The sequence below is a fragment of the Fistularia commersonii genome, chromosome 32 (genome assembly GCF_037954325.1).
Source record: "Fistularia commersonii isolate RoL2024-O1a breed Wild chromosome 32, RoL_Fcom_v1.0, whole genome shotgun sequence".
NCBI classification, from domain to species: Eukaryota; Metazoa; Chordata; class Actinopteri; order Syngnathiformes; family Fistulariidae; genus Fistularia; species Fistularia commersonii.
In genome coordinates, this window is record NC_141315.1 from 6,198,934 (window position 1) to 6,217,004 (window position 18,071).

The following is an 18,071-nucleotide window of genomic DNA, read 5'->3' on the forward strand; positions in this document are numbered from 1 at the left end:
ATGTACTGCCTCCACGAAGCTGATACTGAAGGCGTGAGGTTTTATATACTTTGACCAGTAGGGGGTGCTGTAGGTGAAATAGTTATTGGCTCCCGCTCTGCAGTGGTTCATTCATGGTGTACATATCAAGTAGATTCTCTACACTGGCGCTAAACAGGTTTAGACTTTGGGGGTGGGGTAACACACGGCATCACGTTTTCACATGAGTCAAAGTGGAAAAGGCGATATTGAGAAAGAAAGAAAAAAATCGTTGAACACGACTGAATTTGCTCCTTGAAAAAAAATGTTGGTGTTCATCTCTGTGTTATTATGTGCTGTAAAAGCAGCCAAAACCACTCCCCTTTAGACAGAACATGATGTTACATTAAAATAAAAAAAATAATAATAAATGAAATGAAAGATCCTCATGGCAACAGTGTGTGAAGTCTCGACAAGGTTGTCCAGAAGAACACGGACTGGCGCACTTGTTGTCAAACAATGCCCCCTTGTGGTCACCTTGCAGTATGAACACTCCTAATTGGCCAAAGGAAGTAAAGGGACATTCCACAAGATTAAGCTTAGTTTTCATGTTCACAAGGGCTTGAAAGGCATCAAAAAATAATATCAGTAAAACAAACATGAAAATGTATATAATACTATATTGATCAAAAAAATCCCTTCAACATTGTAAAATAAATTAATTGAATAAAATATTTTATAGTTAAACACCCACAAGTGTCTTGAATTACAAATAAAAGTAAAAAACTAACAAATGTGTTTCTTTATAGCCACTCAGAGTTTTGAATACCCTCCCCAAGTATGCACTAATATAGTTGTTTATATTAAAATCAGCCAACTTGTGATCTTATTTTCTCCCGTTTCGTTCTCACTTTTGAAATTTGTGTTTAACATCTGGCAACCATTTTTGTTCCCAGTAAAACAAAAGCTCTTCCCCGTGTGCTCTGATATATATTTAGCCGATGATGATTTTGATACGCATTCCTTGACATTTTTGCCAATGACTCATAGGGTAGTGAAGTGTGTAGAAAGGTTATTTGATATTTCGGTTAATTTCGAGTGATCGCCGTGGCCTGTTGGTGCATAGTACAGGCTATTGTCGTTTAAATCTACTCTTAATCCACTACTGCATGCATGCATTGTGACAAATTGGACCGTTATATCAAATATGGGGAGTGTATTTTAGCGATCCTACAGTCCATCGGCGTGAGAATGCGTTTATCATTTCGCCGCTTGACCGATCCCGAACCCCAACAGAAAGGTTGATCGTGTCTGTTCAAACGAAGGTCCTTACTGGCCACTGCCAGGCGATGGTATGAAACGAGCTTTGTGATTGGCTATACAGACACTCGGCTCTCGATTTTTTTTTCTCGCGATTGTTTCCCGTGTGGGTTAATGGCTCCTCCTGCTACAGACGGAGACGGAGCTGGCACCGAGCGTTGATACGGGGGGAGCTGTAACACCACGAAGGGAAAAAAAGCGATTACACCCCAAATACCAGCGGGTTCTCAATCGCGTTTGACTAGGCGTATCCGGGAAAAGGCTGCCCGGGTGGTAGTGTGGGTTGAGGGCTAAAATTAGTGGCGGGTGCTTGAGGATAGCAGTCGTTATTTCAACAACCAACTCCCCAGATGAACTCCGTCAGAGCCACCAACCGGAGACCCAGGCGAGTGTCGAGGCCGCGCCCGGTGCAGCCCGAACGGAACAACGGGGATAGAGGTAAGCTAGGCCGGGGTGAGCTAATGAATAAAGGCAAAGCCGTGTCAGGCGTGTGTACGACTCATATGGACGTCTTCTTTTCCACCGGTCCCTTTGACTCCCAGGGACAGTGGGTGCAACAGGAAAAACCGAGGCTTCTTGCTCTGTGGCTTAGGCCAGGCCGCGCTTTGTTTGGCTTGAGTGATTGGGGCTAGCTAGCGCCGCTAGCTAGCGACCAGTTAAGGTGGAGGTTGGGGGTTGTCTTCTCTTAACGTAATGCGTATGTAGCTGTACGGACAACATTAATAGCAGATATTGTGGTATCATCAGTGAGAGCCAGGAGGGTTGGCTTTATACGCTCCATCCTAATTCTCCGTGTCTGCTCGGCCATTGCATTCCCAGCTGTCACTACCGATTCAGAGGGTGTAAATCTGCGGCGTCTGAGGACTGCCATTTTTGGGGTGTAACGTTAACAAAACATTAGCAGCGGATGGTGGCAATGCTAGCTCGTCCCCACAGTTCCTTGGGGCCACACAGATCAGCTGCTATGGATGATGCGGTGTGATTTAGGTGAATTGTGTCCATTTTGTGTGCTGCATTTTCAAGCTAGCGCAGCCAGCGGAATGAAACGCATCCCCTTCCTTGTTCTCGATGCCTGCTAGCCATAGCTTGATTTGTTTACACCACGGATTTGCCAGCTACGCAGTTCAGTTTTTAGCAATTAGCCTCACATCTGATGGACTTCATATGTGGCCATAAGTTGAGCACCAGCATGAATTTGCGCATACATGATTCTGAGTCAGAAGCACACTGCGCGATTTTGGCAGATAAGGACTGGACATGAGATACTAATAATGTGGTTGCAGAAGTGCATCTGCCAATATCAATCACCAACCTTTGTCTGCTTTACATTGCCCTGTATTTATAGCCGGCGCGCTTGCTCACAACATGAGACTTGAATGAACATCATTGTGTTAAATAATGATAATGAGGTTTACATTTGCATTGTGTTTAGTCATTTTGTTTTTGTGGAACATTTAGGGGAGCAGCCAGTAAATTGCATACTTTTTATTCTTGGCATGCCTCTGTACTGTAGATGTGTGTCCTTAAGATGCAATATTCGCATGAAATTAGTTTGCATTTCTATCCAGATGAGGAGGATCCTGCAGCAGCCGCAGCAGAGATGGCCATTGAGGAGTCCGGTCCAGGAGCTCAGAACAGTCCCTACCAGCTTCGCCGCAAGACCCTGCTTCCCAAGAGAACTGCTGCCTCTACCACCGCCTCTGCCTGCCCAAGCAAGGGCCCTATGGAGGTTAGGCTCAAACATTTTAGTGATCTATATTTCAGTACAGAGTGGATGTATCAGCGATTGTGTATGACACTGACGGCAAAGCTTGGTGATTGTGTCTTCAACTAAAGAGCAACAATTGCTTTACTAGGTATTAAATGTCTTAGTTGATTGCACAGTACTTCATTCTTGACATAAAGTTAATATCCCACTTGCCCTCCTCCACAGGGAGCTTCCACTTCATCAACAGAGGCCTTTGGCCATCGAGCCAAGCGGGCACGAGTGTCCGGTAAGAGCCACGACCTGCCAGGTGTGTGTTAAATCTTTGCAACTGGAGCAGAGCTAGACTGTTTCTTGACTCTATATTGATTTTCTTTTTCCCTTTCTGTATGTGGGTAAATCTTGTTCTTTGCAGTCCATTAAATTGCACGACTCCAACATGCAATTGGTTAGGTGAGAAGAGACTGATCATTTCTTACGCTGTATGTGGTTATGTGTCTTTAGCAGCCCCAGCAGAGCAATATCTGCAGCAGAAACTTCCTGATGAGGTTGTTTTGAAGATCTTCTCCTACTTACTGGAACAGGACCTCTGCCAGGCAGCTTGTGTCTGCAAGAGATTCAGCCAGCTGGCCAATGACCCAATTTTATGGTCAGTACCGCTGAGGAGCCGGAGACCCTTTCGTTCCAATTGTGTATCATGGTTATTGGTTGACAGGCGGCTGAGGCAAGTGCTCTTATTTTCCAGGAAACGTCTATATATGGAGGTGTTTGAGTATACACGTCCAATGATGCACCCAGAGCCCGGCAGGTTCTACCAGGTCAGCCCAGAGGAGCATGAACACCCAAACCCCTGGAAGGAGAGCTTTCAACAGCTGGTAGGTCTGCCCTCTTGATTATCCGTGTTTTGCTGAAGAAATAGGTACCTGCCGTTAGATACCTGTTTCATGCCATTATCTTTTTTACATCTCAAGTCTGTATTATAAAATACAGACCATAAGCTGTTTGCTCAAGAAAAAAGTGTATTGTGAAAGGTCAATGGAAAGCTACCTTTTTTTTTTCTATGATTAAGTAAGAATTTTGAAATATCACAGCATAAACATCCTCTGCCAATACAGACAAGCACAGAGTAGAGCATGTTTAAAGAAATAACTATTCCTTTAATAGGATGTCTCGTGTTTGTCCCAAATATACATACAGTAAACCCTTATTTATAGCGGGTTTACGTTCTAAAAATAGCCCGCAATAGACAAAGTCCGCGAAGTAGTCAGCTTTATTTTTTACAATTATTATATAATATAATACTGTGCTATAGACTCCATCCTTAAAATGGTCTTGTTGCAGAAAGTCACAACCCTTTTGCATCCTTGTTAAAACTTATTGCTGCTGTTGTCCTTATGTTATTTTCCTCCTCCTTTATGGAACGAACCTAAGATTCATTTAATCCGTAATGGCGCCCTACAGCCGCATAGCTTCTACCTTCATTCAGCATGGCCAGAAGTTAAACCTTTTCTGTGATAGTTAACATTTTCCTCTTCCTTTTGGGCACGTCGTCAGGTGCCTTTACTGGTGCAGAACGTTTTTTTCATGGAGAAAATTTGCAAACGTATATTTGGCAAGCTGTACAGAGACATGGTGTGGATTGTTGACACTGGTCTACCATCCTTTAGCCAATTAGGATACAGAACACAACATACTGTGCTGTAAAAAAATAAGCATTAAAAAAACTGCACTAAAAATATCCGTGAAACAGTGAGGCCACAAAAGGTGAACTGTTTTATAGCGAGGGCTTACCGTATCTAGAGGTTCCATTTTTTTTTTTTTTTTTTGTCAGTCTCTGTAATCCTTACGACTTGTAATTTTCAATTTTTTTGACAAATAGAAGTCTGTATGGTGGAGATTTTGTTCATTTCATTATGAGCACTTTAACCAAACAATGCTGTTCGATGAAGTCGGTAGTAAATAACAATATGGTCACACTTTTAGAAATATCCACCAAAACGCCAACAGTAGTCAGTATGTGAGCTTTCATTTTCAGTCGCCTTTATAACCATCAGCTGCATGTTTTTATGCAGTGTCTCCTTCACACTGAACAAATTAAATCATGATGTCCCATCTCTTCATGATGGCAGTGTGCGGTAAAGATATTCCCAAGAACAGGAAAGCATTGACATATCTGGCAGTCCAGACCATCCCACACATGCTCAGTGTTGAAACATGTTCCCTTCTTGTCTGGTGAACTTTCTGTGCCATCAGAAAGAGGAATGTTTTAACTTTTCTTTTTGCATAACGCAGCAGCACTCTGCTTATGTCAAGATTGACATCATTTTGTTGGAAAAGAGACACAACAATAAGATGAATGAGTGTATCCTTTTGGGATTCAATGATAAAGACACTCACAGCTCTATTCAAGATATGTTTATTGTGAAGCCGGTCAAGCTCTGCCATTATTTAGGGTGCTTTTAAAGGCTTGATCCAAAGGGTCAAACATTACATGGAATATATGCAGTTTTGCTGGGTAAGTGAAGTTAAATTGATCGCAGCAATTTGTAACCTAGTTTAAATCAGGTAAAATTACTTCATTCGCGAAAGGCTTAGAGTCTGGCCAACATAATGAACAAGAAAAAGAAAAAGCCACCCATGCAACCCACTGGGGACTTTGGAACCTGGATTTCATCAACAAAAACTAACCTTAAGGGAAGAAATACAACTTCAAAAATATAACTACAGAGCTCACTAGAAAGACATTTAAAAAGAAACCACTGAAGTACAGATACTGCATAAGGTTTCCCTTTATAGTATAGAGTATCTTGTAACCAGCAATGTGACTCGGGGATGAAATTGGGCTCACATAAAGGTTTAATTTATTTGTATGGACTCAACCACTTAATATTTGTACGTTTGTGATTTTTCTATTCCTTGTTCTGAGAAATACTTTCCAGCACAATCCCAGTGTTTTGTCAGTTTTTTGCCTTTTAATGCAGACTAGTAAACCTTCATGTTCAAGAATAGGCCTGTCAAAGAGTATTAAGGCATATTGTGCTTATTCTTATTAGCTGTGCCCTGATATGTCCCATACATTCTCACACTTCCAGTATCCTCATGTCTAATTCAATTAATCTTCCCTTCAAAGATCTGCTACTGACATATGTCACTGCAGACCAAGCTGGCAACATTCATAGCAAAGTCATCACCTTATCAATGCCAAACTCCTTGTCTTCCATTTACATTAAAGAAGTGAAATGTAATTAAGATGTATAGGAGTCTGCCAGTCAGACACACTGGAGTCCTTAACTGTGTTATCCTACTTGTGTTCCTGCTCCGGACAGCATTCGGGTCAAGACCCCTTTGGGGACAACAGACAGCCAGTTGATCTCAGGTTGTTGCAAACCAAGCAGATTCTCTGGTTATTCAAACAACACGCTTGACGGTTTTAGCCAATAATAGTTGGGCACTAATTCGCAAAACGCCAAGTATTCGGATTGTGAACTGCTTTTATGGCACGTCCTCTGCAGGCATGTGATGACTGCTGGAACTTAATTCCAAGGTGGCCTATTGTAGACAAATGAACGTTTACGTCTGCAGCAATTAGCCAAAGTGTCCTGCCGGCCTCCATCATGCCAGCTACCGTGTCCCCACAGTCTTGTGCCATCTGTGTCTTTGTGATGGGAATGGAATGGTTGCTCTTTTACTGACCCCATCATCTTACCTGTCTACTGATAAAGGATTTCAATCAGCATCTTGAAATTCAACACCTGTGCAAGAGGCTGATTGTCTCGGCATGGAAGCAAGTGTAGTAAACTGGTGTTTAAAAAAAAAAAGTGGCTAAAATTGGATACTTACGAAAAAACTTGTTCACCAAGAATAAAGCTTGACTTATTACTTAGTCATATAAATAGTCAGAATAGATGTTTGCATTTATGCTTTTAAGTGCATGGAAATATAATGATTTCTCTCTTAAGGTAAAGATAGAGCCCAAAGAAGTATTCACAACCAGTGAACTTGTACAATGCGAAGCAAAAAGAGCTGCATTGGTTAGAAATATTTGGGAGCAAGAAAGAGCTTGCAGAGCCACTGATGTGCTTTAAGTGTTTGAACTTTTTATAGCATATTTCAAAACGGTTTCCTTTAACTAAAACTTGTAAAGTTGCCTAGAAATTCAATTTCAATTCATTTCTCAGGTTGCTTGACTTGGTGCTAGAATGGTGGGGTATGTTTTGTGATGCTCATGTCAGTGTATTACAGAAGTAACAGCAAAACATGTTGCCTCTGGTATTTTTTGTATTGCAGTACAAAGGTGCGCATGTAAAACCAGGCTTTGCTGAGCATTTCTACAGTAACCCTGGCAGATACAAAGGCAGAGAGAATATGCTGGTAAGTCTGCATGTCATTGCTGAAAATGTCTTGTTATAGCACCAATATCTATCATCTGTTCAGCCAATGTGCTTGCTTATACTTGTTTTTCCCCCGTAATAGGCAGTGAATTTTGCACATTTTCCTCCTGACAGTCCTTTTTTTCCTCCCCTCTTTCAGTATTATGACACAATTGAGGACGCTTTGGGTGGGGTGCAAGAGGCCCATTTTGACGGCCTCATCTTTGTCCACTCTGGCATCTATACAGACGAGTGGATCTATATAGAGTCCCCCATCACCATGATTGGAGCAGGTGAGCATTCAGTCACTAAAGAAAATGTGCTTCAGACAATGCCACACAGTGGTATTGCTTTGAGCTTGCAGTGTCATAAAACTCAGAGTATGCCTCACTCTTTCCCCAGCTCCTGGTAAAGTAGCTGATAAGGTGGTGATAGAGAACACTAGGGACTCCACTTTTGTCTTCATGGAGGGTTCAGAGGATGCCTACGTAGGATACATGACTATTAAGGTAAGGAAAGTTGTTGTTTTGTTTTGTTTTTTTAAATCTTTTTTTCACGCGTTGGCTCTGTTTCTGGTGTTTAAATCCAGCTTAGTGTCACAATTATTCATAGCAGTGGATATACTGCTGTTTTTTTGTCGTCACTTTGCGTCATTGGAATGGAGACTCCTAGGTTCCCGTGTGATCGTGAAAAACTGCATCTGCATGTAGATTTAAGTTAGGCAAGCAATAAAATGGGTCAATTCATGATGCCCCTCAGCATCTACTTATAAGTCGGGTCAACTCAAGTAATTATAGGCTCCAAGAAGGTGTAACAGTAACACAATGTTCACATTGTTTTTATTATGTGGATCATGATGTTTTAAAGACTCTATGTGTTAACCAACTGACATTAAAGACCTCAGGCAGGGGGATAGAACATATTACTGTTTGCTGCCAGTGAAGATGGTTTGGTTGATTTATGAAACATTAATTCTTATACTAGTCACAAAATATGTACGGCGGTTGTTATGAGCGTTGAATAAGCTACATGACTTTTAATGTCTTGAATCTGCTTTATTTAAATGCGCAGCTTTCCCTCACAGCGGATATCAAATTGATTTATTTTGTGTGCCTTGTTGCAGATAAGAGAATGTAATTAGGGAACAGTGATATCTTACACCACAAGTACTGTCAGTGATAATGGAGCCTCCAGTAGAGAGAAGCAGTTTGGATGTGGTGGGCGGATAGAAGCCTGAAGTGTTGTCAGTTAGCACAGCCTCTGTCTGACCTCGACTGCACTTCTCTCCTCAGTTTAATCCTGACGATAAGTCGGCGCAGCACCACAACGCCCACCACTGTCTGGAGATCACAGTGAACTGCAGCCCCAATATTGACCACTGCATCATCCGTTCCACATGTACAGGTAATGCATGTATGATTATTACAAGAGCAATAACACTGGAATAACATCTCTACTGTCTCAAAACCAATTTCAATGTGTTAACAATTTGAATCGGTCCTGCATGTCATTCAAATATTAGGGTCTTTTCATTAACTTGCTGAGTTGCAGCTTGCTTTTTTTCCCCGCAGTGTCACAGGCTTGGATGTTTTGCTAAATGATGAATTAGAGACTTAATTTGTCCTGTGTGTCTTAGACTGAAAATCAAACTTTAAACCAGAATGATTTATGACATGTACATGTAGTCGGTCCATTAATTCCATGAAAATTTTAGAGCAGCTGGGAGTTTTCTGCTGGTATTAAGTGCAACAACACCACTCAAATCTAAATGTATTTATCTGTCTACTTGTCTATCCAAATGAATTTTGTTACGTTAAGATTTATTCAACACTCAATGTCCCATTTAGCCTCATTCCTTCATGAAAGTCTGCTAATGAGGAATTAAACAGATGAATGAATAATAAGTTGTAGAGCATGCAGCCAATTAATATTTTGATTTTATTTTTTTATAAAACCCAAAACAGCACAAATACCTTTACACAACAGAACAAAATGATGGGAAAAAAACTCCCAACATTGATCACTCTGGATTATTATCATTATAATAATAATCCGCAATAATCAAAACTAAGATGTAACCTGTGGTTGACATCTTGCAATATTAGAATGGATTTCATAGCCGATGTTTTTGTTTTGTTTTGTTTTGTTTTTTTGCGGAAGCAGTTCATAAATGACCCCTTTTAGTCTGTGAGTGTGATGGTAGTTCACACTGTCACTTGCCTACTGTTACTAATGTGTGCGCCACATTTGGTCATTTGTTGCAAAAGTGGTGAAGGTGTTGGGAAACACATCTGTGTCATGATGACGTCCCAACTGTCTTTGAAGTCTATCAATTGTGTGATCGAGTACTTGATCAATTTATTAAATATTATGCAGTAACAGACTATTTTAAACCTGACTAATTTTTGATCTTAATATTAATATTAAAATTGATGATGTTATGTTATCCTGGGGTCTCTGCTGACCAGGCTGGTGTCTTTAAGTCCAATGCTTCATTTAAAATTGCATGAATTATTCATATTTTTATTCACCTGAAATATTGGCTCCTGTGATTCAACCATGTTGCCACTTTGATTAATGTTCAACCTCACCTTCATGATCATTGGACAGTACACTGGTGACATTAACCCTGATGATTTTGTACTGGATAGTTATAAATTCACTACTTTGATGAATGAATGTCAGTCATATGATAAATTGCAGCGTTTCAGTTTTATATATTTGCCATTATATATATATGTGTATTATTTATTTAATTTATTTTTCCTCTTACATAGTGGGTTCAGCTGTATGTGTGAGCGGACAGGGAGCGTGCCCAACCATCAAACACTGCAACATCAGTGACTGTGAGAATGTAGGACTATATATCACAGACCACGCACAGGTGAGGACACCTCTCCCTCAGTCCGAGCACCCACACAAACCAACTTATATTCAACAAACTTTACACTAAGCCGTGGTGTCTGTTGCAGGGCATTTATGAAGACAATGAAATCAGTAACAATGCCCTAGCAGGAATCTGGGTGAAAAATCACGGTAATCCCATCATAAGACGTAACCACATCCACCATGGGAGGGATGTTGGGGTGTTCACTTTTGATCACGGAATGGTAAAGAATAGTGCCTATGGCATGACTTTCTACACTTTTTTTTTTTTTTTTGATTCACATTAATGTCGCCAATGGTTGTTCTCCCCTGTGTTTCAGGGTTACTTCGAGAATTGTAATATCCATAGAAACCGTATCGCGGGTTTTGAAGTGAAGGCATATGCCAATCCCACTGTGGTGCGATGTGAGATCCACCATGGCCAGACTGGAGGCATCTATGTCCATGAGAAGGGACGGGGGCAGTTTATAGAGAACAAAATTTATGCCAATAACTTCGCTGGTGTGTGGATTACATCCAACAGTGACCCAACGATACGGTAAGTGTACTCATTTTATAATGGAAAAGCATTTAACCATAAAAACTCAAAAGAAAATCCCTTATTTGTTGTAAGTAATACTGATATTAGTTTTATCAACCACTAAAGAAAATGCCTTTTTTTTTTTACTTTTGTCTTTGATCTAGGGGTAACGCTATATTCAACGGCAACCAAGGAGGGGTGTACATATTCGGTGATGGGCGGGGTTTAATAGAGAGTAATGATATCTATGGTAACGCCTTGGCTGGAATCCAGATCCGAACCAATAGTTGCCCCATTGTACGGCACAACAAGATCCACGATGGCCAGCATGGTGGCATCTATGTGGTAAACACACTCTTCACTACACAAGCAAATGGGATCCTTCTGTTTTTTTAACAGAAGTAGCCATATTGGGAATGAATATGTGCATCAGAAATGACACGAGAACTGAATGTACTTTCTGTGTTTCAGCATGAAAAAGGCCAAGGGGTAATCGAAGAAAACGAGGTCTACAGCAACACGTTGGCGGGAGTGTGGGTGACCACAGGCAGCACTCCTGTCCTTCGCAAGAACCGCATCCACAGTGGGAAACAGGTAAATTAAAGATGGGCTCATCACCACACTAGATTTTCATAATCTATAGGACAGTCTCAGACTTCTCATTACAGAAGCCTCCTCCTGTAATGGCAAACCAATGATAAACTCAAGAGATTTAACAAGACCACAACTATAATATGTTATTTGTAAACAAGCACAAAAAACGATATCTCAAAGCTCTCGCTGATTTGATGAATGCTATGTGGTATGTCTGCTTGCTGGTTTATTTGCAAGACATAACGTAAGCAGTCTTTGTCACATTATAATTTTAGTCAATCTGCAGGTCTGTTGCATTGCTCAGAGTTTGTCATAGTTCCTGTGAAAGCATTTTCACGGCATGTTTCAGATCACTTGGACACACGAGGAGGAGCCGGGAATTCCTGGTTCAATTCCTGGCTCCACCTTGTGTGTCGAAGCGCTGTTGAGCAAGACATTGAAATCGTAACTGCACCCCTGGTGCTGGTGGACGGCAGCCCACTGCTCATAGTTCATCCATGTTGAATTAATTGCAAAGAACGAATTTCCCCACGAGGGAGTAATAAATGATTAATTATTATAATTATCTGTAGGAGATTCAAAGGTTCTTATGGTAACAGGCTCTTGTAAGTGCTGATACTTTTGACAATTGTGTTCCAACATAATTACAACACAACTTTCTAAGAGAGTAGCAGGATTCAGCATAACACCACTGGTGTCACATGTACAGCTGACATTTGACTCAAACCTGAGTATTGAGTGAAACCACAAAACTCCTGGAGAAATCTGCTTTTTGTTCCGACACATTAAAACAATCAAGGGTTTTAGTAAGACTTTGAGTCAACTCAATTTATTAATCCTGGGTGCCAGAGTGAACAGAAATTGGTATTTGGTTCATACTTTGGAATAAGTTGATTTGAAAATAGTGTGTTGATTAGGTTTTAGCTGGAATTTTGAATGTGAGCAACTCCACTGGACCAAATGTAAACACTTTTTCAGATGTGATGCAACATTTCCCAGCTGCCTTTTCGTTGCACTCACAGCCCTCGTGGAAGTGAGCTTTCTCTCCCTGTGAACTTAAGCGTTAGACCAGAGATGTCGAAGTCAATTTCAGAGAGGGCTAAAATGAAAAATCTAATTCGTATTGATTATTTCAAATCCAATCACATAAAACACTTGGTATGGTATCTTCATCTGGCTTTTTGTTTGAGCAATTGCCTGCGCCTACTGTTTGCATGAAACGTTCTCCTATGACATGTTGTGGTCTTTGCTTTGTTTTCTTGTCTTTCTCAGGTTGGTGTTTACTTCTATGACAATGGGCACGGTGTGTTGGAAGACAATGACATCTATAACCACATGTACTCTGGTGTCCAAATAAGGTAGAGTTGATTCCACCTTTTCCTTTTTTCTTGTATATCTGAGTTCTCCGCTCAAGTAATTTTGTTATCTTAACAGGACGGGGAGCAACCCAAAGATCAGGCGCAACAAGATCTGGGGAGGCCAGAATGGAGGCATATTAGTCTACAACTCAGGTTTATTTCATTTTAACATCACTTATTTGTCATATAGTTTACTGCTAACCGATATTTAATTAAGTGGTCAATTGGACAGGTCTGGGATTCATCGAAGACAACGAGATCTTTGACAACGCCATGGCCGGGGTCTGGATCAAAACTGACAGCAACCCCACACTGAGACGAAATAAAATCCATGACGGCAGAGATGGAGGCATCTGCATCTTCAACGGAGGCAGAGGTACCCAAGGGTATTTTCATGCTCCTCTGAAGCACCACATCACTGTTTCCTCAGCCATTTTTCAAAACGCCACAAACATTCTGTCATTGTCTAAACAAAACTTATCTCCCAAAACCATTTGTGTAAAATAAAAAATGCTCATACTAAGGAGATCCTGACAATCTGTCATTTAGAAGTACAAATGATAATGTTTACAAAGTCATCAGTGCACAGTTTGTCATTTAAATCCATTCATGTGAGTAGAAGTGGATGTGCATGCTTGTGATATAAGTGATATGGCATACGGCTGTATACAGCCAGAAAGGAGGGAAAGTGCACTTTTCTCAGAAACTGCCTCATGTGAGTGGAAGTGGACGTGCATGCTTGTCCAAGTCATACAGCATACAGCTGTATACAGCCAGAAAGGAGGGAAAATGCACTTTTCTGAGAAACTGCCTGCTTTTAAAAAGAATCTGATTAGTGCTCAGCTCAGACAAGTCTAGACTTTTTTCTATTGCACTAAAGGCTGGAGTTGCAACTTTCTTTCCACTTAATGTCAATATATCTCAAGATTCTGTAGAAATAGGTTTGAGCACATTTTATCTATGGAACAGATCATAAAAAGTTGAGTTGCCTGGGTTTTACCAGTGTCGGTATATTTTTTTATGTTTTTGAAGCATAATTAAAATTGATTGAAGTGATTTGAACCAGTCTTTTAAGCTTGAATATAATACATACACTATCCAGATATGTGAAGTTAATAATGCTGAATCAATTTTATTGAAATCTTTCCCAGGTCTGCTGGAGGAGAATGACATCTTCAGGAACGCTCAGGCCGGCGTGCTGATCAGCACTAACAGTCACCCGATCCTCCGCAAGAACCGCATTTTTGATGGTTTTGCTGCAGGTGATTGACATTGCGCATTCATATGTGATCATGATTAATATTTTCCTTCAGCCCCTTCACATTGGTTCTTATGTGTGTGTGTCCCCTCACCCCATTCTCCAGGTATTGAAATCACAAACCATGCCACAGCAACCCTGGAGGGGAACCAGATCTTCAACAACCGTTTCGGAGGCCTGTTTCTGGCCTCAGGGGTCAACGTCACCATGAAAGGTACATTGCTGCTTTTGCAGGCACCGAGGATCTGCCCGGTGTGGGCCGCTGTTCTCTAACCCCCCTCTGCTGTGTGTCCACTCCTCGCAGATAATAAGATACTGAATAACCAGGACGCCATCGAGAAGGCTGTTAGCAGAGGACAGTGTCTCTACAAGATCTCCAGCTACACCAGCTACCCCATGCACGATTTCTACAGGTCAGCACAACTTACAGTGATCGGTTTAGGATTGCAATGTGTTTTGTTTTGTGTTTTTAAATTGTTGATTTTTTAAAATTAATTTGATGTTATTCCTTTTATGTTTTCCAGGTGTCACACCTGCAATACAACAGATAGGAATGCCATCTGTGTAAACTGCATTAAGAAATGCCACCAAGGGCACGATGTAGAGTTTATACGGCATGATCGGTAAGATTATTTATTTGATGTTGTTTTTTTGAAACGTTATATTAATCTGTCAATGGTGAGTTAGATTCCTCTATGTAAGGAGGCTATAACCATGAGGGAAAACACTTGAGTTCACAGACTAATCAGCTGATTCCGGCCAGACCTCATGATGATCTTGCTATATTTTCACCAGGGTTTGTTTTTTTTTCTGCATATGTGTATATAATGTCTAACTTGTGTCTCCCCCAGGTTTTTCTGCGATTGTGGAGCAGGAACGTTGTCCAACCCGTGCACGCTGGCCGGAGAGCCCACACACGATACAGACACTCTGTATGACTCAGCACCGCCCATCGAGTCCAACACGCTCCAACATAACTGAAGGCGTCCAGTCAACTTATATTCTCCGACATAAGCAGACAAACACATTGCATTACACATACACACATGTGCACGCATACACACACTCACACACACACACACACACACACACACACACATTCACACAAATACACACACAATTTGCATTTGCAGCCATAAGGACCCAGAGAGACTCTGCGATTGCGGCGCTCTTAGATGGGACCGAGGTGAAAAGACGCTGCAGAGGAAGCAGCTTCCTGCCGCCTGCAGTCAGACATACTGCAGCAGATGCGGACTCCACTAGATGGAGCAGTGCAGTAGAGGGTAGACTGACAGAACGGCCACAAGAGATTCCTTACCCGAGTATTTCTTATTGCAGTCCGTAGACAAAAGGAAGGGGCTGTCAATGGCGGCCGACGTCTGCTTCGGCGGCGTTCAAAGATCCACCTGGTATCAAATCTCAGCCTCCTTCTTCACAAGAGCTGCTCAGAGACTTCCTGCTTCCTCGCAGCTGCCATCCCCATTGGCTGTTGTATCTAGGCAACTGATGGGCAGATGTTGCTCTGTGTGGATGAAGAGCAAGATTGTGTGTGTGATGGAGCACTTCGGCTTTTTTAAAAAAAAAATATATATATATGTTCTGATCAATGGATTTTATTTCAATGCTTTCTCATGTAGTTTTGTATTTTCATGCAAAAAGCTGACTGTATTTGAATGTCTTTTATTTTATTATATATTATTATAATTATTATTTTTTTCCTTTGGTTAGCGTCCCTCCTCTCACCCCCGACCTCATGCAAACTGCAGACACTCGAAACGTCCCAGTGGTGAAGTTCTTTCTGTGAAAGAGAATCTCGTTTAAACACTAACAACCCTCTCTAGTATATTCGCTTAATTGGCAGGTGGAGAGACTCCACAATTGTATAAAGGTGTGGGTGAGTGTGAGAGTGCGTGTGTTATGTACAGTGCAAGTGGTATGTATGTGTGTGTGTGTGTGTATAATCCGATGCAGTCAGTGTTGTGTGGAGAGGGTCTCAATAGGAGGCATCAGAGCTCCTTTGAACTGGAACAGGAGAGTGTATCTGCAGTCTTCCCCTTTGTCCTCCCCCTTCCTCCCCCCTGTGTATCGTGGTGACTGTGGCTCCTCATGCAGCCTGAATCGTATGCATGTACCATAACATCTAGACTTAATATATTGTGAAGTATTCAATAACCATTATGTAGATGCTAGTTGGAATTCAAAAAGGGGTATACTTTCTTAGAAAGACAAAAAAAGGAAAACAGGAAACTGGCCATTTCTAAGAAAATAAAACTTTATTAGATCAGATGTGTCTGTGATATGTTATGTACGGTATATGATATGCCTTGTTCTCTGCCGGGAAAACTGCAAAGTAACTTTGCAGACTTGGTAAAAGAGCAGTAAAGAGTTCGTTTATGGTGTTCGTCCCCCTTCCAAATGTTTGAAAATGTCAGGTTGTTGATTCAATGAGTGAACTGCTCAGGTTCTTCGTTTGGTCGCTAATGTTGACCTTGTTAGCAATTGGCATGCTTTGGCTGTTTAATAACTTTCTATTTGTTTTATTCCTTTTTTTTTTACTCAGCATTTAGCACATTAACATAAAAACGTATATTCCCGGAAGGAAGAGACTAGTTTGTCAGTTCTCTTGTCCCCACAATTGTTTGAAATGTCAGGTTGATACAAAGAATTGTTAAACCACTGAAGACTCTTAGTGTGCTCTTGCTAATGTTGACACCGTTGATCCTTCATTTTTATTTTTTTTTCTGTCATTTTTAAAATTTCATTTCATTTTCAGGCCTTGAAACAAGTCGAGACGAGTTTATCATTCGGACGACGTTGAACCCTGAGGCGCTATTAGTTTTGTTTCGATGTTGACCTCATTAACATGTTTTGCCTTTTATTTTTTCAACGTTCAACACCTTCGACTTAAAACGCATCTTTTCAAACCAGGAAAACGACAGCAGCGACGAGTATGCACGTTTAAATATCCATATTCCCCCCTCTACCATTGTTTGTTCTGTAAGTGGGGACAAATCTAATTTTAACCTAGTTAGCCGTTAGCATGTTTTGGCATTTCTATAGGGTTCACGGGGTCAACTGGCAGTGATGGTATCATAGAAAGTTTAGTAAACAACGGTTGCTTAAATTCGTGACCGGCAGCCGATAATCCGCTAATTCTAAACACAGCCAATGTCCTTAACTGATACACATCGCTGTTCGTCGGGTCGTAAGGGACCGGTTTGTCGCCAGGGAAAAGCCTCCATAGCGAATGGTTCCCTTATCGGCAGACTGGTGATCCCGCGACCGCACATCGGACACAGGTCCTCAGGTGACCGCTCACATTTGCGGTTTGACACCGGCATGGGGAGAGAACGACTTTTCTGTTCTCCATTATCCTCGGCGGTCGTGTGAATGTCAAATGCCGCGGATGACCCAACCGCAGAATCCTCGGTTCTGCTTGGAGATGAATGGGAGACGGAGCACGTCTTTTGTCTGGCATTGTTAAAATTCCATTTTAACGCTAATATCCTTATTTTACCGACCACCCAGATCAGGCTGCGAACATTTTTTCCCCACTCTGAAATTTATTTTTAATAGCAAATGTCTGGTCGGAAACACACCTTGAATGGTAAATGAGTCGCTTTTGTTTTTTTTTTTTGTTTTTTTTTTAAAAAGTCATGTTCCTCCCAATTAATTTGATGTTTCCTTGACCGGCATTATGAAGTTTAAAGCTTCCGGTTTCCCACTTTTGCTTGATTTAGTTGTAAAGAAACCCTGCATTGTTTACACTGACCAGTAGGGAGCGACACCACTCATTCAACTGAAAACACGAGCGTCTGCTCGAGATCATTTTAAGGACCGTGTGATTTCACTTTTTGAAAATTAATCTTACAGTAAAACCGAAATTGCAGCAGTGAGTTCCTCTATGAGTTTAAGGTTGTTGTCATGTCACAAATGTCAAACTCTTACACTGCATAGAAATTTGGAAATTATGAAAGATAAATTACTATTTACTGGATTGCATTTATGATTCAGTTACTATCTCTACATAAAATATGTATATCAATATGTCTATTAAGAAATCTGCGCATGGTAATTAGCAAATAACCAAAAGGAAATGGAT

The 18,071-nt window shown here is 41.1% G+C and overlaps 1 protein-coding gene across 4 annotated transcripts; it reads left to right on the forward strand.

Moving 5' to 3' along the window:
• Nucleotides 1-1,396: 1,396 nt before the first annotated feature.
• Nucleotides 1,397-16,255, forward strand: fbxo11b (F-box protein 11b). Of its 4 annotated transcripts, none has more exons than XM_086139624.1 (22): nt 1,397-1,716; nt 2,847-3,007; nt 3,212-3,293; nt 3,488-3,632; nt 3,729-3,858; nt 7,271-7,354; nt 7,514-7,646; nt 7,756-7,862; nt 8,646-8,757; nt 10,131-10,237; nt 10,326-10,463; nt 10,560-10,777; nt 10,924-11,104; nt 11,231-11,353; nt 12,626-12,711; nt 12,788-12,864; nt 12,944-13,087; nt 13,863-13,973; nt 14,076-14,183; nt 14,274-14,382; nt 14,494-14,592; nt 14,821-16,255. In XM_086139624.1, exons 1-22 carry the CDS (start codon nt 1,629-1,631, stop codon nt 14,948-14,950), a joined length of 2,673 nt encoding a protein of 890 aa, XP_085995750.1. In that variant the 5' UTR covers nt 1,397-1,628; the 3' UTR covers nt 14,951-16,255. The 4 variants fall into 4 exon arrangements, with proteins under 4 accessions (XP_085995750.1, XP_085995751.1, XP_085995753.1 ...); XM_086139625.1 differs by having other exon boundaries at nt 3,491-3,632; XM_086139627.1 differs by having other exon boundaries at nt 3,212-3,272.
• Nucleotides 16,256-18,071: the final 1,816 nt, after the last annotated feature.